Source organism: Triturus cristatus, chromosome 7 (genome assembly GCF_964204655.1).
Source record: "Triturus cristatus chromosome 7, aTriCri1.1, whole genome shotgun sequence".
Classification (NCBI taxonomy): domain Eukaryota; kingdom Metazoa; phylum Chordata; class Amphibia; order Caudata; family Salamandridae; genus Triturus; species Triturus cristatus.
In genome coordinates, this window is record NC_140590.1 from 61794885 (window position 1) to 61818750 (window position 23866).

The window sequence follows — 23866 nt, forward strand, 5'->3', positions numbered from 1 at the left end:
GAAGGTAGATAACAGACATGGTGACAGGGGAAGAGAGCTTCCCTCCCACGTGAGCCAGACAAAAGTGTGTTGGGCGCATGAGACCACTGTGTGGCTTAAGGAGTAATAAACTTCAGCGTTTAGGAACTAAGAGCTGAGAACTTTGAACTAAGAACTGAGTGCAGTTGGATTGTGATACGGATCACTGCAGTACATAACGTACTATTCATGGATGCATTACGAAAAATAACAGTATGACACGGAGTGAAGTAAGTACTGTGGGATATCCATTAATCTAGCAATATCGAATGATAGGCGTTGGAGCTAACTAATTGGCTAGCCATAACAAGATACCTAATTATCTGGTTCCCTGTGCTTAAGGCCCAGGTATAGGACAGGGACAATAAAGGTTCAATAAAGCCAATAGAGGCCAGTAGGTAGGTGAGGACAATCAACATTGTAAAAAATCACTCCACAGTTTAGAAATCGCCGTATCCAAAAGGAAACAACCTGCATAGGGATAGAAAATACTCGTGAACGTTACATTACTTTAAAGTATCAAGTTAGGTTAAGCAACCTAAGAGCCTGTAGTAGAGGGACCCGAGGTTGCCGTATCCATAGCGGGATCATCTGGTCCATCGAGGAATCTTTTTAGTTGTAGGTGGTCTGTGAAGAAGTGCGGGTATCCCTGAATCATTCTGCTGAATTTTGCTGGACCTACGAAGGCAAATTGACGGTTCAAGGATCGTAATCTTGGTCGAAGTGCTAAGAACCCCTTTCTGGTGTCCACAGTTTCTTTGCTGTAGTCATGAGATGTAAATGTTGTTGTTTTTTCACAGGATATGGTTGTTTTTGCGCATGAAGGCAATGATCTGCTCTACATGTTGGTAGCGGAGAGAGAGGTTTGCATATAATTGGTCTTGGTGTTTTCTGGCTTGCTACAAGTCTAGTAGGGACCCGATGGGCCCTGTCAAATTCTAGCGGTTTACTGAAAGACAAGTTAGTGGCTTGCGCGAACCAGTTTTCCAAGAAGGCGATGAATGAGCCTGAAGGATCTTCCTCTCCCTCCGGTATTCCAAAAATTCTTAGATTCCCTCTTCCGTTTCGGTCTTCGAGCCCTGACAGACGTTATGTTAAAGAGTCTATTGTGATTGTTAGGTTTTTTTAAGGGATTTACACACTCTGGTTTCGGTGTCTTCTAACTTGCTGATTCTGCTCTCTGTTTCAGACAATCTGACGTTAGTGTCTCTAATATCCTGTCTTAATTACAGAGATTTCTTCCTTTGTTGATTTAGCGAGATCATGAACCTTAGCTAGCTTACTTAATATAATATCCATAGTTGCGTTGATGTCGCGTTTGCCTTCAGTGGGAGAGTCTGGGTTTGGTGGATCAGCTTTGATTCTCTTAAGGCTCTTGACCTCTTTGTCCGCCATTTTTGGGAGATTACCGTATTTCCTCAGTGTATCCTGCAAACACAAGCATCAGACCGAAGTGGTGTCTTGGTATGTCCTAGTATGTCTTGGTATAACTGGACTAGCAGTGTATGCGCTACAACACGAGTGAACACTGGCAATAGGTTGCTGGTAGCTAAATGCTGAGTGCTAATGGTCACTGATTGAGACTGGTTGTCGCAGGAAGTAGGTGGTGGCTGATAAGACGCTGGTGTGCACTGGTATACACTGGTATGCACTGGTAGACAGACTGACAGACACTGTTAGTCACTGGCAACCGCTGGCATTTGTTAATCATTAGGTTGCTGATAATTAGGTGCAGTGTTGCTCTGGTTGGCCCCGGTTGCTACTGATCACTGAAAGATACTGGGATTCAGTAGAGTATTATTCAGAATCAGTAGAGTAGATTCAGTAGAGTATTACCATGTGTGACATGTCAAGGTCATGTCGTAGTTCGAGGATTCAGAACAGGTCTAAACAGTATGGCGAGTTAACAGTGCAGAGACAGCACAGACAGACCTGAACTTACAAGGCGGCCATTTTAAGGTCGGGCAAGCAAGGATACGCAATATTGCTTTACATTAAGACTTCACTATTAAACACTGTTAAACATTCGCTGTGCTCATGACTTAAATAATATTTCCTGTTCTGCATTAAAGCGCGTGACCGCTTTGGTGGAACTGTAGATACGAGATGGCTGCCATTTTGTTCACAATCTATTCCGTAAGCACTGTATTGAATTGAGTTTCCTTAAAACCGGTTGGATTTTCAACTTTATTGCCAGTTTTGCTTCAATATATGGAGCTGCAGTCATGCCTCCATTCGTTATGACCGCTGCAATGCTGCACTGCCCGCTGCGGTAGTCGTGGTAAACTAGCAGAGATCGGGACAGTTATGGTCAGTTACAGTCCCGCCATTTTAAACCAAGCTGTTCGTGCCTCAAGGAACAAGTTGATTAACTAAGAAGCATCACATCACATTGCAGGAGCATTAAAAGAGCATAGATTATGGGCGCATATAAGGTCTGTGAGTGTTAATCATTTTGTGAGTTAAAGTTCAACTGCTGCGCGGTATACTTTTTAAAAGAAAATCAAAGGCATGTCCACCATCTTGAGCCCAGTCTTGCAATCTTACTTTACTGTAGCTGAAAGTCTGTATTTTTTTGCTAGTGTCGCCTCAGATCGTTGAGGCTGCCCCGTCTCTCAAACGGTGTCGGACCAGGGGGCAGAAAGCGCTCTCACCCTCTCCTGGAGTCGAGACTGTCCGCTGTGCCTGTTGTTGGTCAAAGTACCTGATTTTGGTACCGCTGGATGGCTCAGAGGTTCCGCCACATTATTGCTTCTGGGGATGTCTTCAAACGCTGCGGAAAACGGGTGGAAATGCAGATTGTGGCATTACACGGGAGGAGAGGAAGGCTCACCCCGCCATCTTCGCCGACGTCCAAACCACGGCCCATCTGGGGATAATTCGAAGGATAATCTGCTGCTAGACGTCTCTTTCAGATACATTAGGCAGACTTGCCTAAAAGCATCCAGCACAGATGCCTAAAAGCATCCAGAATACTAAAATAAAAGCATTTAGCACACTCGCATGGACAAATTCAGCAATCTTGCATAAAAGAATTTAGTACACTTACGTTAAAGCACTCAGTACACTTCCATAAACCAATCAGTACACTTGTCTATAGCATTAAGCACATATCCCTCTAAACTTTTCTGCATAATTCCCTCTAAAGTTTAAGTTCACGTTTATTTAGAATTATGATACGGAACTCCGAAGAGGTCCACATAAAAACACATACAAGTTTACACATAACTAAACATATTCCTAAATAGTCATTACAATTCCCTCTAAAGCTGTCTGTGCACTTACCTAAAGCATTCAGCACACTTCCACTAAAACAAATTGTGAAATGTCCTTTGTGCAAACATTCAATTCACTATTCCGGATAAAAAGTTTCAGGCTTTTAGTGTTCTAAAATTGCGTGGGGTAAAAATATAAATAAATAAATCGGAGACACGTCAAACAGTATTGGTTGTTTTATATATAAAATGTGTGGATACCGATAGGTGTGCAACATTTGAACAACACAGGAGAATATTATACAGATTTATTCATTTTTTCAATGTAGATTAAGTTTCCGAAAGAAACAAAAAACTGGAATAACATGCAGGTCCATGAGCAGGTTAGCAGGAGGGTCTCCGTGATAACTTCAAATGGCTGGAAGGCTTTCGCAAAATGTGATATTTAGGAGCTGCCGCTCGCTGCTCCCAAAAACGAGCAGAGCTGGGAAGCAGCATACGTTTCTGGAATGGTGCTGCTTTTCTAGGTCCTAATAATACTTTTTTGCATGTGCTGCCTCATTCCATGATTTCAATAGAATAAAACATATAATTATTCGATTACTCACATTTTTTAAATATTTGCAACACCAGAGTGAGTTGAGAGTTTTGAACAATTTCTTGAAATGACATTTTTTGCCTAAGATAAAGGTTGTGCAAGCCAGTTAGGTTCTGTGACTATTCCATTGTGAATCCCAAGAGCGGAAAGACTTTTTAAATATCCACCTTCGCACTTTATATAATTTGGGACAATTAACGCTCATTGAGCGGTGTAAGCACAGACGCTCTGGCTACAAGTTAAACTCTACCATACCTTGTCAGATATTCCAGATTTTCTTAACGTGAAAAGATCGACTTCAAAAACACACAGTGCTCGTCCTGTTATGTACATACAATATATACATGTATGAAGTGATTTTCAAGACAGTTCAAAGTCAGGCAGCAGCACCTTCTCACAAGCAATTTTCAACCACAATAAACAATGTGCCAATTAATCATGAAGGCCACTGCTGTGTAATGTGCCATTTGCCCCCAATGGGGAAGTGCTTCCCGCCTTTGCCAATGTAGACAAAGTCCTTATTATCAAGGCCTGATCTTGGAGAATCTGTCAAGTTACAGATAAACAGATGGAATACATGTCCAATGGCACAGATCTGTGGATGGGTAAGGTAGGCTGACCATGGTGCTGCCACGTCAACAAAAATGTCAAGAGCTGTAACATGATGATATATGGGACTGGAAGATTGTCCTCCACTCAAGCAGTCACAATGGGCACATGAAGCTCTCCCTTGGTACAGAAGGAAAGTTGCTGGGCCATGTGACCTTACACACTCTTCCTCCTTCACCCACGAGGCAAACTTCGGATCTAGAGGCAGAAATTATGAATTTTGTGAAGATCAGACAGAGAGCACTGGCCGTCTTCACTAAAGCAATAGCAGTCTTCAATCTGGCTTACACTGGTATTTGCTGCCAAAGAAACAAAATAATGCTATTTGTTTTGAGTAGGACTCAAACCCCTGTTCTTTTCAAGACTCATGTTGACACCCCAGTGTTAGGATTCGCAGGCAGACATTGTCAACGCTTGGGGTGACTGCCATGGTGCAGTGCTTGGTCACTGGTAGGAAAACCCATGTCTATTAGCTAACGTGATGATATTTTTTCATAGAATCAGAACTTTATTCTGCTGCTCTGCTCATGAATGGTAAGGTTGTTGCACGAGCAGAGGGCACAGCAAAGAGTTAGCCATTTTAGAGAAATGCTACCACATTATCCACATGACTTGGTTTTTCTGTGCAATTCTTGCTTCATGAAATACTTGAGGTCTATGAGACGATGACCTGTGAATTCACTTGAAACAGGAGGAACTAGTGGCCCTGTGCTTTCAGCCCAGTCAGTGGGACCTCCTTTGTATCACCTCTCGAAGTTCTTTTTACACCATTTCATGAATTCCTTTTACACTGGTAACGGAATCTCGCACTTGTGCGTGCACTTGTGCAATGGCCACCAGATCTAGGGCTTGTTGTGGATGGACTCGTGCAACCGCAGGCCCCTGCTCGCAGGAAACACAGCCCCACAATCCAAGCAGATATAAGGCCCCCCTGCCTTGTCCCGCTCATCGTAGGAGTGGGACCGCTGGTGCTTCCGGAGAGTCGCGAGCAGCTCAAACCGACGGCCACAGATGATGCAAGAGAAAGCGCTGTTCTTCTTGTGCTTGTTCTTGTGCGCCCGCATCAGCTTCCGGCTGCTGAAGGTCTCACCACACTCCAAGCACATTACCTGGCCTTTGCTTGGGGGTGGATGGAGGCAGCGCTCCTTTTGGCGAGAAGTCTGGTAGGTGAGTGGGCCGTAATTCACATGCTTGGCAAAGACCTCAGGGTGGTCCCGTCTCATGTGCCTTAACTTGGATGCCATGGTTGTGAATATTATGTGGCATGTAAAACACTGCATGGAATCCTCAACATCTGGAAGAAGACAGAAGACAATGAGATATGTGTGGTCCACAGGCCCACATTTCTGAGTACATTATTAACACGCAAGAGGCGAGACCAGGATGGAACTACAGTTATTAACAAGCACTGAGAATGCCCACAAATTTGGCTTCTGTATAGTGAAAAGGCTTCCCATAGCTCCAGCCACCCAGCCACACACACACACACACGGCCACACACCCAGCCACACACCCAGCCACACACACGCACACACATTACCTACACTAGCAGCAGTAAATAGGTACACAATAGCCAGCCGCCAAACAAGCTTTACTAACACACACAATAGGAGATGCAAAGAGACCAGTAAGGTAAGCTCCACTCACACAGATTAGGTACAGCAGACACAGCACAATAATACGAAGGAAAGATGTCTTACATACACGGAATGCATATCGCATAACCAGCAGCAAATTAAAGCTCACTAACATGTAAAGCTCGGACAGCAGCAGTGTAAATGTCACCAATACTGAATAGGCATTGCAGCAGTGAAAGCTTCACTTACACAAAATAGGTACCATAGATATCAGTAAAGTAAGCTACACACACACAAAACAGGTACCGCTTAGAAAGCAGCTGGGAAAACTTCACTCACACAAAGAACAGTAAGGGAAAACTTTCTGTATATGCAAAATAGGTACCACAGACATAAGTAAAGTAAGCCACACACACAGACACACACACGTATAGCTCGGAAAGTAGCAGTTAAGCTTCACTTATACAAAGAACAGTGAGGGAAAACCTGTATATGCAAAATAGGTACCACTGACAGCAGTAAAGTAAGCTACACACACACAAACACGTATAGCTTAGAAGCAGCAGTGAAAGCTTCATCCACAGAAAACACAGGAAGAGATGGTTCCCCTCTCCTAGATGTGGTGCAGCATGGATAGCAGCTGTGCACCCTTTATTCAAAGAACAGAGGAGGAGAGACTCCCTCACACTCCTTATATCAGGAGTCGAGTCGTCTTCTACTCTGCCTGTAATAATGCAGTGCTTCGCGCACTGTGTTCTGGACATCTCTTGGTTGGCGTAGGAGGTTTTGAATAAATTGGAGCCGTGAGTCAGAGAAGAAGACTATGGGGGAGGTGCTCTAGAATAACATTCCTTGTGGGATTGTTTCCTGACTTGGTGTCACCTTTGCAGTGGCGATGAGCAGACTCAGCGGGACTTTAAACCCACAGACTTTGGGGCCATTTCCATTGGTGTGCCTAGCTGCCTATCTCTCAGTGGTACATTACATTTCTATTCTATTCACCTAGATTTATAAAGCGCATTGCTACTCAGAAGGGCCTCCCAGCACTAGGACAGCAATCAGGTCCCCCTGTCCTGGGCTAACCATTAGCTTATAGAATAGTTTTAAAGAGTTTTCTGAATTTGGGTTCCGACTCGGGTTTCCTTATTTCCAGAGCTCGGGAACAGGGAAAGCGACGGAGGGGCCGCCACTTCTTGCTTTCTTTAACCTAGGGATGTTAGCACCTTCTGGTTAGTTGAGCGCACAATCATAGTCGTGCTCTGCTTCCTGTGTTTCCTGTTTAGTCTCCTGCCATGCACTACCTGGCTGTGCCGTGCCATGCCATGCCATGCCACCATGTTTAACCTAAAAGCTTGTGCTTACATATGTGTGCAAGACTCTGAGCCTTTCCATATCCGACGGTGGCTTGGCTGTTCTGCGTGTCAGTTCAAGTGCTACTGAAACCTTTATGTCTGTACTGTGTCATCTAATGTAAGCATCCTGCATCCACGTCAAGGGCCGCCCTATGCAATACAATGCTCAACGCCTTGGCCTGCATCCTGGACACTGCATCTCCCAGATGCACCAGAGGCGGCGGCAGCAGCAGGGCGTCTATTACTGCTCATCTCTCAACAGATCGGAGCACACAATTACTGACTGATGCTGCACTCAGTTGCCACTGTATAGGTGAGATTAACCTCAGTGATGGAATCAAAGAAGGTGCCCTTTCTTCGGTTCCACAGTTCTAGAAGCAGTAAGTGCTTCCATAACGTTTTCTGTCCAATTCATTTTGGGCCATGGAGACTGGGTCTTTGTTATTTAAGGAAGAACATTATATTTTTTGTGTATGTTAGTTTCGTATTTGCTAGTTTGGTAATTTCTTGTGCCCCACAACCATGCAGAATATTGCTGCACCTCTGTTTTCCTTTCCACACCAGGGGCGTGCACCCAATGAAATTGCCTAAGTGGCAGAAGACCATTGGTAACTATGCCATTGTCAATACAAAGAAAATGCTTTATCTTAGGTGTAGACAGTCAAGAGGTCAATGAAAGTTTGACAGAGTTAGCTGAAAATATTCATGAACTTGAAGCTTGCGTAAAAAAAAAAAAAAAAGATCTCTACTATGCTTAGAGTAAGTACGGCTTTAGTGAGGTATCATTGTGGCAAAATGGAACAGAGGTGTGGCGAAAGTGTAGACTACATCTCTGCTTTGAGGAAATTAGCATCACACTACAAATTCGATCAAACATCAACAGAAAACATTAGGGCTGAGGCTGAAATATCGACTTAGTAAGACCAAGAACTGTGGCTTCAAGATGACTTGCCGCTGGGTGAGGTCCTCACTACCACTGAGCACATTGAGCATCCTGCTGCTTACATGGGGAAGTTAAACAAGGAGGCAAAATCGAGCGCTGATAATATCCGTACTGGTGACTCTAGGTAAAAAGAAAAGGGGAATGCTTCCCATTTTAGGTTTAAGGGCAACTGTTACAGGTTGCAAGTTGTAAAAAAATGCCTGGCATTAAATGTCATATGCAAAATTTGCAAAAAGAAAGGATCTCTTCCTAAATTTTGCAGGTCTGGTAAGAATGACAAGAACATAAATGTTGCAGGCTCAGATGACCCTAAAAGTAAGGAAGATTGTGATTTCATGGTTCATGAAAGTAACACTAAACGTCATGCTAAAGACAATGTAAAAACGAATGGGGTTAGGATCCAAATAATAGTTGACTCAGACACCTGGTAAATCTTGATTCCATTGATATCAATGATTGAGAATTTTTGTGGAAGGTGGAACTTAGAGATCCTGGACTTACTCCTGGGCTTACGGTTGTAAAAGCACCAAATTAAGAAGTTATTTTGAAACAAATTGACTTAACTGAAGCCCTACGCAAAAAAAAAAAAGACAACAACAAAATCAGGATGCAGTATTGGTGCCTGCCCTGCATAACAGACTTCCTTCTGAAGATTTTCAACAGGGCAGGGTTCCCCAATTTTTTACCGGCTAACAATGGTACAGTTACCAAAAATATGGCGGCGTTCTTCAAGTTTAACGGAATTGTGCTCGTATTGTCTTTGTATAAGGAGGTGTTCCTTATATAATCTCAAAGGAAACTGAATTGTCAAGAGGTTTGACAGACCCATCAATGAGTGCATCAGGCTTGAGGGATGTGCTGGTAGGGAGTGGAAAGAGAGGGTTGATGATTTTTTTATGGCTACAGGTTTACCCTGCATTCCAGGACTAACAAGGTTCATTTCAAGTTAATTTAGGTAAGGAAAGTTAACACTGGTATTGCCCTTGGGTGGATGGTGTGAGGTAAAGAAGGGAGTGTGCAACTGGGATAACAGGAGATTTATGAAGATGGTAGCTGCTTTGGACTGAAAAAGAGGATATGATGTTCGCAGAGGCACTCTATATCGTAACATCAAAGTACGTATTATTGCCTTGGTGTAATCACTTGTGGTCATGCATATTTGTTTGTTTTATTCAAATCACAATTTATCTAGCTATTGTTTTCTATTGGATTATTGCAGGGAGGAAGATGTGTGAGATCCTTGAATCTTGAACGGTGTCTTCAATATTCTGTACACTATACTCGGAGCATCTTTGTTGGTGTGGGCAGTTCTAAATCAGTTGGATCTGGGAGATGGAGACTGCGGATTAAATGTTCTAAAAAAGTTCCTCTTGGAATCACAATTACGCTTGGTTAGCTTTACAGTATTAGACAACAGTGTAAGCTTTACTCACAAAATACATGTGACAGCAATGTATAGGAGCAGGGTAGGCTTCACTCACAGAACAATGCATAGAATAGCAGTTCACACTTCACTCACAACAGGAATGGAAAGCCTCTCCCACGCACAGAATAGATACAGCACTGGTGGCGGCAGAAGTCAAGGCCTTGCGCATTTACTGAATAGAGCATATTCAGAGTCTCAGATATAATCTCCAACAGACAGAAGGCACCCTTTTCCTCTTCAGTTCCCCCCCCCCCTTCACTCTATGTGCCTATTTTGGGTCGACAGAACATTTAGGAACTGAAGTATTTGGACTTCCAAATAGGTGGAAGAGTTTCCAGATTTTAAAGGGCTGACTTGCCTGCCAACAAGTATCTAATTAAAGCAAAGGGATTCCATTTAATTAATTAGTTTGCTTTATTTAAAGGATTTAACATGCGGGTTGTTCACAGTTATCTCTTTATGGTATCTCTAATAAAAATCTTACAAGAACATTTTTAAATGAAACTCCTCCTCAGGACTTCAAATAAGTGGTGGAAGGAGGGGAGTCTTTACTTTATACTTTTAGAAGGTAAAAGTTAAATGATTTTTTGAAAATTAACAAAAATAAAATTCTCACGCTTATGATAAAAGATGTAATTTTCCTTTTAAAACAGAAACTTTTTGAACTATTTACTATGCTTAATGGTAGCTTGAAATTCAGAAAAAGGCAAAAAATCAATCTTCACTTTAAAAGCCACTTGTTAGATAAGACAATGACAGTAGAGCACAGTCCAGTGGTGCATCAATACTGTTGCAAATAATGAGGATTTCACCAGGGCTCTGAAGGCAAAACATGGCACATTCCTATTCATCGGTTATGCCTTATTCCTTTCTAGTGTGAGTACTTCCCCAATTGTGGAGAGTGAAAGAGGGCAGTTTGATACCTATCTGGTGAGACGCAAATGCCCAAGAAATGCTTTTATCTTCATAACACAAAAAAAGTTGAGTAGCAATCTTGCCTGCTTAATGCTATTTTGAGAAGCTTCCAGATGAACTGTTCATAACCGATGAAGTTAGCTCCACGAACACAATGCCAGTGGCAGCACATTTTAACATCAACTGTTAACTAGTGGCAACAGCGGATCCAGTCTGAAACCAGGAAAAATCCAGGACCTGATGCTATTGCCAAGGAGAGAGCCTTTTGTGTAGAAAGTCCCTTCCCATCACAAATCACACATGCAGCACCAGGGAGCTAATTAAGCATGTTAACTTGGAATTTCAAGAGCCCTGCATATGATAGCACTCCTAGAAAGAGAGGCACCACCTTTAATTAACACTACAATCATATAATTATGGAAACTGGCCACTACAAGATGGATTAATTAAGCAAGTAAACTTGGAATTTCAAGACTCCTGGGTTTGATAGCACGCCTCAAAAAATTCGATCACCTTCTAATAACACTATAACCTTAAACTTATAGAAAGGAATGCCAAGGAGAGTACAGTTCTAGTCTAAACATACCCATAGTAATAATAGACATTATGATTTATGAACTGTATAAATAAACCACTAGAGCAGACCACATGGCCAGAAGCCCTTCCTGCTTTTATTTATCCAATAAAAAAAATAATCAATGGTAAATAGTGCGTGGAGACTTACATTCTGTGTCTTCAGTTGAGGTAGACGCCACCTGCTCTTCGTGCCTAGCACTGTCCTCTGCACATGTTTGCACTGTGGTCACCCCATTCTCATCTATAAGCTTGATTTGGGTTTGGACAGTGCTCTTTGGCACCTTGTTGGGGAGCTGGTACTGAGTAGCATTAGGAGAGTCATGATAGGCGATGCCCAGCGAATCAATGTACACCATCCCCTGCCCCACAACAGCATCTTCCGTGGAGGCACTGAGTTCTCGTTCCTCCTCCCCTTGAGCTGCAGGCTTTCCTTTCCTTTTCTTCAATGTGGGCCCACTAGCTGCTTCCCTTCTCCGCCGTGACATACTGACCACCGATGGAGCCGTCGGGCCTGCTGCGTAAAAAATACAATGTTTACTGACATGAAACCATCTCTAATCAATACACAAAAACTGGTTCACTCCTTCACAACCCGTTCCATTTAAGTGTCGCCAAGTCAAATAAAAGAGAATGGGTGTAGATAATTTGTGAGTAGGACAAGCTTTCATGTGGAAGAGTGAGAACTGACGTTCAATGCAGAATGTCTGTTAATATACATACATGCAGCAATTGAAGGAGAGTGTCCATAATTCTAATGGTGTGCAAGGCTCAGGAAGTATATTGTGCACCATAGTGACAACCTGGCTGAAAGCAATATTTACAAATGCGAGGGAGAATACAGAACACTTAGATAGCACTCATATATGGACTCAACCACCTCAAAGCCCTTATCTTAATAAAATTAAGTTAATAAACTTACAATACAATTTGTGCAGGATGAGAGCATCCGACTCTCCGTCTGCTATGCAGCCTTCAACCTTTTATCATAACAGCACTTGTAGGGAGCATATGTGACCTTCAGGCAGGGTCTTGGCAACCCGAGAGGCCCATAACATTGGTTTGGGTGGCACACACCTGTGATCATCAGTGACTCCGCCCTCTTGAGCAGGGAGACACACCCTGGCCTATGCCTGATCAACCAAGTGGGATCTTCACTGAAAAAATATATATGATAATCAGCAGACCTTGCTGCTCCAGTTCTTTCTCCAAACTGCAAGGGGTGGGGGCACTCAGCTCCGTATTCACACACACATCCTCTAGCTCAACCTTTTTGCCTGCCAGATCTTTGCCTCAAGCCCTGGAGTCAACAGATGAGACCTACTGGGCATGGTACTAGTAGCCTCTCTAGCAAGCGATGTATATTTGAACATCCCTATCCAAATTACCACCCAATTATTAACAAAACCTTCAACAATAAGTAGAAGGCACTAAATAAAGTGCCATTAATGCAATAAAATTAATTATCTAAAGTAACACTCGTTCCTAGTTTGTCACAACGCTTTGTGAGCGATTGCCTCCTCCTGCACAACAAAATGTATAGGAAACTGTGTTTCATTTTTAGGTCTCGACTGAGCCAGCGCATGCGCTGCCCTGGCGAGACTTTTAGTAAGTAAGCTTCAAAAAGCCGACCACAGCTTTTTGTGTGGCCTAGAGCACAGGCGCCATCTGGCTTTCCTGTCTCGTCATGGCTCATTAAGTACATCGCTCGCGGGCACCCTTACAGCCCACGATCACTTTTACTTTCACGGCCGCGTCACTTTCACGGCCGCCCGGCCAATGCTTGTTTAACTTTTAGCGCGAGGTTTTCATTTGTGTTCGGTTAGTGCATAGAAACTGTCATTTGAAATATATGGTGTGTACATTTCTGTTGAACTGCCTGCATGTGTTTCTTTTGGCGACTGTTGTTTCTTAAAGGCTTGGAAGGAGAGGCTTGTGAATCATTTATGACTTCAAGCAACAACAAAAGCCCCGCGTGGCCTGTCACCATACCTCACTTGCATGTTAACTCACCGGCCGCTTACATCCTCAGCTCTGTTGAAAGAGGGGCAGGGCCACAGAAAGCGGCACAAGTCTTAGGTGCACATTATGGGTGTATCAGAATACTCCAGTCCTGCTATCCGTTATTGGCAGTTTACCTCACCAATCACGATGCTCCTCTTTAAAAGTGGCCGGGTAACCGAAGTTACCGGATGCCATACATATTTCCTAATGCTCCAGGGGACGTGTGATCACTACCTTCAAGGCACAATTACAACTGGCCAGATGTCTGACTCTTCATCTCAGCTCGGTGTTTCTCCTTTCCCTCGGGTAACATGTTTCACAATGTGTAGTCATCTGCCCTCTTTATTGGTGCAGCTTGTTGGCGTGAGTCTGTTGTGTTCAGAGATGTGCACTGCTGGCACAAAACTTCAAGATACACATAAAACTTGTAATTCCATAAAGATTGTCTTGGGTAGTGCAGAAATTTTAATTCACGGACCACACAATTTCCTAATTATACTAATTACAGGGCAGATTCTTCCTATAATTGTATTCCAGTCCTCATTAGCGTGACTTTGAAAGCGCCGACGTTCTGCCAGGCATGCAACATTCATACTCTTAATTCGATGGGGGTGGGTTGGGCCTGCCCTGCTGCAAGTTGTGTGCTACTGCTGTGTGTGTTTGAGTCTCGCGTTAATAATCCAGCTTCTCCCAGCTCCAGGATGTTTTGCTGGCTTGCAGTTTCAACAATTCAGCAGCTCTTTAATCAATTATAAAAGTAACAGTAACCCAAGGGCGACCCATATTGCCAGAGCTCCCAAGCAGATTTCATTGTTTATCACAACATTAACTTCCAAGATAAAACGCTGTTGTGCTCCGTGACCTCAGTTTATCAGCAATATGCCGGGAAGCTGGAATGTGTAACAAGAATAAAATGGCAGCTGTTGGAAAGGCGTTCGCCGGAGGGGGGTTCGATGCACGTCTTGCCCACCCCTTTGACCCACCTCTCCCAAGTAGGCCGAACCAGGCGCGCACACCCTGAGCTTACACTACGAACAGAGTGACACCACACGTATTCTTTGTAGGACGATAGGTTCTTTTATCGCAGGTTTCAAGGGATCTTTATGATCCAAAGCGTAAGGAGTACATCAGCGGCACAAGAGTCTACAAATCGGTGGTAGGGGAATGGGGGTAGCGGGACAGTCTTTGAAGGTAGTGTCTCTGCAAAGTACCCTGCGGATAGCTCACAATCCTCGAGCTGGAGGGTGTTGTTTCTCTGGGCGATCTCTTGCCAATTTGTCCTCGAGGGGAGAGCCGCGAGTCACTCAGCAGGCACAGGTAGTCGGAGTTCGGGAGCCGCGATCTTGTCAGCAGGGCTCAGATGGTTCAATGGCTGGGGGCCGCGAGTCACTCAGCAGGCCCAGGTGGTTCAGAGTTCGGGAGCCGCGATTTCGTCAGCAGGGCTCAGATGGTTCAATGGCTGGGGGCCGCGAGTCACTCAGCAGGCCCAGGTGGTTCGGTGTTCGGGAGCCGCGACAGCGTCAGTAGGCTTCGATGGTTCCAGGTCTTCTCTGCCATTCGTTCCTCCGGCACCCCTTATTATACTCCCCCTGCCCTTTGAAGTCCGGAGTCCTCGCAGAGAGGGGCCTTGGGAGACTGAGGGGGTTCGGCGGGATTTCCTGCCGCTCGTTTCTTTGGTCTTTTCAGGTGGGTCTGGGAGGGACCCCAGACGCTCGGCAGGCGAGGCGCCTGCTCCCCAGGGGCCTGGTGGCCGATCGAGTCCTCCCGGGGGAAGGCGACCCGAGGTGTGACTGGGCTGGCGCCTCTGGGTCTGGCTCGGGGGTTCCCGCTCCCTCGGTTGGACATGCGTGATAGGGTGTCGAGTCTGTCGGGGGCTCTGGCCGGCCCTCGTGTCTGTGTGGCTGGGGCGGCCGGAGTCGGAGATGCCGTGTCTTGGGGGTGGTTGCAGGTTGGCTGAATGATCGGGAGGGCATACGCCGTGAGGCCGGTCTCACACGCGTCCCCCCCCAGCTGAAAGGCGTGGAGAACTACCCATCCACTGGGGGGGTTCTCCTCGCCGAAGCGGAAGAACCGAGACAGGCCGTCGGCATGATCCGTTCCGGGGCGATGCTCGACAGTGAAGTCCATCCCTTGGAGGGAGATGGACCATCGTAATAGCTTGGGGTTCTCTCCCCTCATCTGCATCAGCCACCGCAAGGGCCGGTGGTCCGTCTGCACTCGGAAGTGGGTTCCGAACAAGTAGGGCCGTAGTTTCTTGAGGGCCCAGACTACGGCGAAGGTCTCTCGTTCTATGGTACTCCAACGCTGTTCGCGAGGCAGCAGCCTTCGGCTGATGAAGGCTATGGGCTGATCTATGCCTTTGTCGTTGAACTGCGAGAGGACGGCTCCGATGCAGTGTTCGGATGCGTCGGTCTGGACCACAAACTCTTGGGAGTAGTCGGGGGCCTTGAGTACTGGGGCGGTGCACATGGCGGTTTTCAAGGCGTCGAACGCCTGTTGGCACGAGGGGGGTCCACTGCACCTTCTTCGGGAGTTTTTTCGAGGTCAACTCCGTGAGAGGCCCTGCGAGGCTACCATAGTTTTTAATGAACCTCCGGTAGTATCCTGTGAGGCCCAGGAAGGCCCGGACTTCCGTCTGAGTGGTGGGGGGCTCCCAGGACATGATGGCGTCGATCTTTGGTTGGAGGGGGGCGACCTGCCCGCTGCCCACCTGATGCCCCAGGTAGACCACGGAGCCTTGCCCGAGCTGGCATTTGCTGGCCTTCACTGTTAGGCCGGCTTTGCGCAGGGCCAGCGGTACTTGCCGGAGGTGCTGGAGATGCTCGTGCCATTGAGAGCTGAATACGGCTATGTCGTCAAGGTACGCTGCGCTGAACTCCTCGAGTCCGGCCAGGACCTTGTTTACCAACCGCTGGAAAGTGGCCGGGGCATTTTTCATCCCGAACGGCATGACCCTGAAGCGGTAGTGTCCATCGGGTGGGGAGAAGGCGGAGCGTTCTTTTGCTCCCTCCGTGAGCGCAATCTGCCAGTAACCGCAGGTCAGGTCGAAGGTGCTGAGGAAACGAGCGGCCCCAAGGCGGTCGATGAGCTCGTCGGCGCGGGGGATAGGATGAGCGTCCGCTCGGGTGACCGCATTGAGCCCCCGGTAGTCCACACAGAATCTTAGTTCGGGGGCGACCCCAGGGGCGGCCGCTTTCGGGACCAGGACTACCGGGCTGGCCCAGGGGCTATCGGAGGGTTCGATCACTCCAAGGGTTAACATCTTCTGTACTTCGGTCTTGATGCAGGCGCGGACCCGGTCAGGCACCCGGTAGGCTCGGTGTCTCACAGGTGGGCTGTCGCCGGTGTCCACGTCGTGGACACACCAGTCGGTGACTCTTGGGATGAGGGAGAAGAGGTCTGCGAATTGTCTGAGCAGCTGGCGACAGTCGTTGGACTGTTGGGGAGTGAGGGTGGTCGACAGTTTCACTCCCTCCACGGAACCATCCAGTTCTTTAGCGCACAGGGGGTCGGGCAGGGGTTCAGTGTCTTCTTCCGCCCCATCATCGGTGGCCAGTAGCAAACTCAACTCCGTTCTCACAAAGTGGGGCTTGAGACGGTTCACGTGGAGAACCCGGAGGGGGTTCCGTGGGGACTGTACATCGATCAGGTACGTGACCTGACTCTTTCGCTCGATCACCTTGAAGGGGCTAGTCCATTTGTCCTGTAGGGCGCAGGGTTTCACCGGGGCCATGACCCAAACCTGCTGGCCCGGCTGGAACTCGACCAGAGTTGCGTTCTGGTCATACCAGCGCTTCATTTCTTCTTGGCTGGCCTCGAGGTTAGCCTCTGCCAGTTCTCGGAACTTCCGGGTCTGGTTGCGGAGCGCCAGGATGTAGCGGAACACATCAGGAGGGGTCCCCCGGGGGCTTGTCTCCCAGCCCTCCTTGACCAGGCTCAGGGGCCCCCGGACGGGGTGTCCGTATAGTAGTTCAAATGGGCTGAACCCCAGGGACTTTTGGGGAACTTCCCGGTACGTGAACAGGAGGCAAGGGAGGAGGACGTCCCATCTTCGGCGTAGGGGCTCCTCGAGGCCCAGGATCATCCCCTTCAGGGTTCGGTTGAAGCGTTCCACCAGGCCGTTGCCCTGGGGGTGGTAGGGGGTCGTGAACTTATATGTTACTCCGCACTGCTGCCACAGGGACTTCATGTAGCGGGATATGAAGTTAGTGCCGCGATCACTCACAACCTCGCGAGGGAATCCGACACGGGAGAAGATCCCCATGAGAGCCCGGCCCACCACGGGAGCCGTCACGGTGCGGAGGGGAATGGCCTCGGGGTAGCGGGTGGCATGGTCCACCAGGACGAGGATGAATCTGTGGCCCTGGGCGGTCTTCGGATCCAGGGGTCCCACGATGTCGATGCCGACCCGCTCAAACGGGGTACTCACAAGGGAAAGGGTTGTAATGGAGCCTTGCGCTTTCCGCCACTTTTCCCACTGCCCTGGCACGTGAGGCAGGATTTACAGTGGACTTCTACATTTGCTCGCATCTTGGGCCAATAGAAGTGGGTAACTAATCGCTGATATGTCTTGTCTTGGCCCAAGTGTCCTGCCAAGGGTACATCGTGGGCCAGGCCCAGGAGGAGGCTTCGGAAGCGCAGGGGTACTACCAGTACTCGGGCTGCGCCTAGCTCGGCTGACTTTTGTTCACTGTATAGGAGGCCATTGTCCCAATAGACCCAGTGGGTTCCGGTCCGGTCACCAGCGGTCTGTGCTTCTGCTTGTTGTCGGAGTCCCACGAGGGAAGGGCAGGTGGCCTGTTCCTGGCAGAACTCTTCACGGGAGGGACCTCCCTCACAGCGCCACTGGGCCATCTCGGGCAGTTCTCCGAGCTCAGTCAGCGCCTCAGGGGCGGAAGGTTCCGGCCCTTCTCCCGGGTTAGTGTCTTCTTCTCCTTCCGAAGGAGGGTTGTCCGTTTCTGGCAGGGTGCCCCGGTTCTCGGGGTCAGTGTTCGGTGGGAGGGCCTCACCGCCCTCGGAGAGGGGCAATCGCGCGGTCATGGAGCGCGTGGTGGCGCAGACCCATTCGGGTAGGCCCATCATCTCGGGATGGGCTCTTCGTTCCACTTGCCCCCACGGGGAACTCTCAAGGTCGTTGCCCAGGAGGCAGTCTACGGGCTGTGACGTTCGGACGGCTACCTTCAATACTCCGGAGACTCCTCCCCACTCGAAGGGCACCAGAGCCATCTGGCAGAGACTCTCGGAATTGTCGGAGGATATGACCGGACAGAGGGCATCGGGTAGGATCTGGTCTTCAGAGATTAGGTTGCGGTGGACCGCGGTGACACTTGCCCCGGTATCGCGGAGGCCCTCGACTCGGTGGCCGTTGATGGTCACCTGCTGTCGGTACTTCTTCGTGTTGGCGGGCAAGGGTGTCCCGGGGACCATTTCTCGATCACCAAGGGAGACCAGGGCCATGGCAGCTGGTTCCCACTCTTCGGAGTCCTCGATCTCTTCCCCTAGGGCCACGGAGGCCATCTGCCGGGCCGGGGGGTTGGTCGTTGCGGTTCGTTGATACTGGGGACACTGGGGGTCATTGGCGTAGTGTCCGGGCTGTTGGCAGCGGAAGCAGGTGATCCTGGTTCGTGGCCCTAGCCGTCCCGGGGCTCCGGTGCTGGCTGGGGACGGAGCTGGACCTGCCGCTGGTGGGCTGCTGGGAGGGCTGTGCGGGGGCCCTCCTGGGAAGTCTCTCGGTCGGCCGTGGTTCCCTCCGCCCCTCTGGCAGGGGGGTCCTTGATTGTGGTGACCGTAGTCTCCCACGGGGCCTTGGGTGGCCCGGGTGTTCACCCAACGGTCAGCCTCGGCGGCCAGCTTCCGAGGGTCGGTGAGTTTACTGTCCAGGAGATGTTGGCGCAGTTCTACAAAGCAATTGGCCGCTAAATGTTCCCAGGCGATCAGATCAAACAGCTCTTCGAAGGTGGAGACCTTGCTGCCCTTGATCCACCCGTCCAAGGCCCGGCTGTAAAAGTTCACGTATTCTACCCATGTGGTGCCCGGTATCTTTTTGCAATCTCGGAACCGTTGCCGGTACATCTCGGGAGTGAGTCCATACCGGCCCACGAGGGCTTCTTTCATGTGGCTGTAGGAGTTCATGACCGTGGAGGGCAGATCCAGCAGGGTATCTCTTCCTTCGCTTAAGAACCGGCCCCATAGCCCAGCCCCCCAATCCTTCTGCGGGACTCGGTGAGAGGTCATGGCGACTTCGTAGGCCTTAAACCACTGCTGGATATCGTCGTTTTTGTAATACTCCTTTACTACATCCTTGGGGATGTGGACTTTGGCTTCCACGGTGGAAGCGGATGGTAGATTCCCGGAAGGTCGTGACTCTTCGCTTTTAGCCCTCAACTCGATCTCTTTCAGGCTGCGTTCATGTTCCAGCTGGAGTTTCTTTTCGTCGTGCTCTCTTTGGCGTCTCTTTTCCTCGAGTTCCCCTTGTAGCCGTAACTGCTCGACGGCTAGCTTTTTCTCGGCCAGTTTTAGTTCTCCCTCGATTTTCAGCTTGGCCAGTTCAAGTTCGTGGTTGCGGCCTCTCTCTCGGTCTGCTAGTTCCTCGGGGGACAGGTTCCCCTCTGGCCCGCTGTTTCTCACCGGGATGCTTTGTGGTTCATGGGCGGAGTCCCCTTCCGTTTGGGCCGGGGGCGCCCCCGTCTCGACCCAGGTCTTCAATACTTTTTGGAAGTCTTCCTTTGTGCTTAATCCGGTGGTAGCGATTCCAAGGTCTTTGCAAAATTGTTTTAATTCTCTATGCGTATAATAGACCAATTGATCCTTTCGGAACGTCGAGCTCATTTCGGTACCTGCGGCACCCAGGGAGGTTTCTCCTTCCATCTCTGTTTGGTAGTGCGTCAGTCGTTCACTGCACGCTCTCTTTCGGAGTCGGCTCGGATCCCGTCGTCTGCCACCAAATGTTGGAAAGGCGTTCGCCGGAGGGGGGTTCGATGCACGTCTTGCCCACCCCTTTGACCCACCTCTCCCAAGTAGGCCGAACCAGGCGCGCACACCCTGAGCTTACACTACGAACAGAGTGACACCACACGTATTCTTTGTAGGACGATAGGTTCTTTTATCGCAGGTTTCAAGGGATCTTTATGATCCAAAGCGTAAGGAGTACATCAGCGGCACAAGAGTCTACAAATCAGTGGTAGGGGAATGGGGGTAGCGGGACAGTCTTTGAAGGTAGTGTCTCTGCAAAGTACCCTGCGGATAGCTCACAATCCTCGAGCTGGAGGGTGTTGTTTCTCTGGGCGATCTCTTGCCAATTTGTCCTCGAGGGGAGAGCCGCGAGTCACTCAGCAGGCACAGGTAGTCGGAGTTCGGGAGCCGCGATCTTTTCAGCAGGGCTCAGATGGTTCAATGGCTGGGGGCCGCGAGTCACTCAGCAGGCCCAGGTGGTTCAGAGTTTGGGAGCCGCGATTTCGTCAGCAGGGCTCAGATGGTTCAATGGCTGGGGGCCGCGAGTCACTCAGCAGGCCCAGGTGGTTCGGTGTTCGGGAGCCGCGACAGTGTCAGCAGGCTTCGATGGTTCCAGGTCTTCTCTGCCATTCGTTCCTCCGGCACCCCTTATTATACTCCCCCTGCCCTTTGAAGTCCGGAGTCCTCGCAGAGAGGGGCCTTGGGAGACTGAGGGGGTTCGGCGGGATTTCCTGCCGCTCGTTTCTTTGGTCTTTTCTAGTGGGTCTGGGAGGGACCCCAGACGCTCGGCAGGCGAGGCGCCTGCTCCCCGATCGAGTCCTCCCGGGGGAAGGCGACCCGAGGTGTGACTGGGCTGGCGCCTCTGGGTCTGGCTCGGGGGTTCCCGCTCCCTCGGTCGGACATGAGTGATAGGGTGTCGAGTCTGTCGGGGGCTCTGGCCGGCCCTCGGGTCTGTGTGGCTGGGGCGGCCGGAGTCGGAGATGCCGTGTCTTGGGGGTGGTTGCAGGTTGGCTGAATGATCGGGAGGGCATACGCCGTGAGGCCGGTCTCACAGCAGCCTTCGCCGTGTGTCCTTCGTTTCATAGCTGACTGTTTTGATTTGTTAACACTCATATAAATCCGCATGCACGCTGTTGCGGGCACTCACATACACCCGCAGTGACTGTTTTCCCTTTCCACGTACATTATTTGGCTTAACTGCTATAAGTGCAATATATCATGATACATTTATACTACACCTCAAATACAAGCAATAGGTCAGATCACAAGATCCTTAGGACTTGGGGGGGACACACACAATGGTCTCCCAGATAAACAAGCATTGGCATAGCCAATAGGTCTCGCCTTTGGGACCTTATAAGTGTTTAGCCATGCAACAGTTGCATAACTAAATACTTATAAAGTCCCAAAAGCGAGACCTATTGGCTTTGCCAAGCGGCTGTGAAAGTGATCGCGATCAAACATCAAAGCGGCCGCGAAAGTGAAAGTAATCGCGGTCCAGCGTGGCGCGCCCGCACACATGCACTGTAGCTCTAGGCTGGCCTGGTAGCACTTTTTGGAGCCCTCTCTAAGTCTCGCCAGACCAGCGCATGCGCTGGGTCAGGCGAGACCTAAAAACAATGGTGGGGAGGAGCAGCAATTTTTGCTCTGCTGATCTCTGTTAGACAGCGAAGAGGGACACTGGAGGATAGCAAAGTGATGAACAAAAACTATCCACTCAGACCAGCTATACTGGAGTCGTTGATACAATGTCTACGCTGATAAATATTGTCCCAAAAAGAGGGGAAAGAATAACTTCTGAAAGCTCTTTTTCGGTTGGTCACATAAGATTTGGCAACAGTTGTGCTAATAAGCCAGACGTAACAAGCATTGGCATAGCCAATAGATCTCGCGTTTGGGACCTTATAAGTGCTTAGCCATGCAACAGTTGATGCTGTTGCACCAAGGATATTGTGCTGGATAACTAAACACTTATAAGGTCCCAAAGGCGAGACCTATTGGCTATGCCAATGCTTGTTCTGTCTTGTTTCTCCATTATACTTTCTGGTTTCCCATTTGTAGATCTTGAATAATGATAGTAATCTACCTGCCAGTTCATCTCTTTGTCCCAACATGGACTCGTTGAAAATCAATAAAGTGCAAAATCAAGCAGCACTGAGGGTCAGTGCCCTCAAACTGGCATTTTCATACCTGGCAACTTCAGCTGTCTCCTCAGAAAAAAATACTTTCACTGTTTTTCATTACTAAGATTTTCCAGGTTGAGTTTTTTTTTATTTCTGCCATATTGTACGGTTTATGCTCACAGCAGATGTGATTAGATAATCAAGGCACAAAACATCCTAAAATGCAAGTGACAACTGGTTACACACACTATCTATAGTTGCGCAACAGGCCCCAGCTTTCTCTCACCAGAATATTCTGTATTGTCATCATGGACAGAATACATGCACACTTAACTATAACACAAATATTCTTAAACAGGCGCACACCCATCCAATCTCTCCAAAACATCAAAAGAAACTTACAAGCTCAACACAATCAAATCTCAGATGGATGCCTATATGTTGACTACTATCAAAACCTCAACATAGATCTATCAAGACAGACGTCCTCTGACACACAACCCACACAAACACTTGGACTACATCACTCTTCAAAAACATGCATGTTGTGACTACAAAAGAGTATCCTGCATGGATTTAAAATAAACCAGAAACCGGTCCCAGGATGCTTGTTTCCGGTCCAGGGAAGACATGGCATGGCAGTTCGGGCTGGACTGTTCCCATGAGGCACAGGGTCAGACTGATTTGCATATGGCCATGTCTGAACTGGGGTGGCGGAGTGAGCTAAAGAATGATGATGGATCAAACCAAGATCAGTCGACTGGTGGAGAGTGCTTGAAATGTTCAACCCTCAGTCCATCATCCCCTTCGGTTTTGCTTTGTTCGCCCTAAGTTGGCAGGGTATGGCCAGACGTGGGTCCCTTGCTCACTTTGCCACTGGATTCAAGCTAGCCTGGCTGATGACGGCTGATTAGCCAGAAACCGGTCCCAGTATGCCTGTTTCTGGTCCAGGGAAGACATGGCTTGGCAGTTCGGGCTGGACTGTTCCCATGAGGCACAGGATCAGACTGATTTGCATATGGCCATGTCTGAACTGGGGTGGTGGAGTGAGCTAAAGAATGATGATGAATTAAACCCAGATCAGTTGACGGGGGCGAGTGCTTGCAATGTTCAACACTACGTCCATCATCCCCTTTGGTTTTGCTTTGTTTATTTATTTATTTTAGCGATTTGTAGAGTGCACAAATACCCTGGGGCATCTTGGCGCTGCGAACTAAGTAGAGGTTGGAGCCAGGGATGAGGTGTCTATTGACTGAAAAGCCAGGTCTTGATCTGTTTCCTGAAGGCGAGTAGGGTTGGGCATGCTTTGATATGCTGGGGAAGGGTGTTCCACAGTTTGGCAGTGGCGACTGTGAATCTTCTGTCAACCCAGGCTACTTTCCTTGTGCGGGGGATGTGCAAGAGGTTGGCCGTTGAGGAGCGGAGGGTTCTGCTGGGGGTGTATCCGCACAAGGCTTTCCTCAGAAAGTCCGGTCCGGTTTTATGGATGGCCTTAAAGGCAATACAAAGGGCCTTGAACTTAATACGGCTTATTATTGGAAGCCAGTGAAGGTTTCGTACTA

The 23866-nt window shown here is 48.6% G+C and overlaps 1 protein-coding gene across 6 annotated transcripts in view; it reads right to left on the reverse strand.

Moving 5' to 3' along the window:
* Positions 1-3455: 3455 nt before the first annotated feature.
* Positions 3456-23866, reverse strand: part of LOC146808809 (uncharacterized) — a 127715-nt gene continuing 107304 nt past the window's right edge. For 5 of the 6 annotated variants that reach the window (XM_085615639.1, XM_085615642.1, XM_085615635.1 and 2 more), the window contains exons 2-3: positions 11378-11743; positions 3456-5734 (exon numbers count right to left, since the gene is read on the reverse strand). In XM_085615639.1, coding sequence (XP_085471765.1) covers positions 5283-5734; positions 11378-11743 — 818 coding nt within the window. In that variant the 3' untranslated portion in view covers positions 3456-5282. The remainder of the gene's footprint in view (positions 5735-11377; positions 11744-23866) is intronic. The other variant, XM_085615638.1, reaches the window with a different exon arrangement.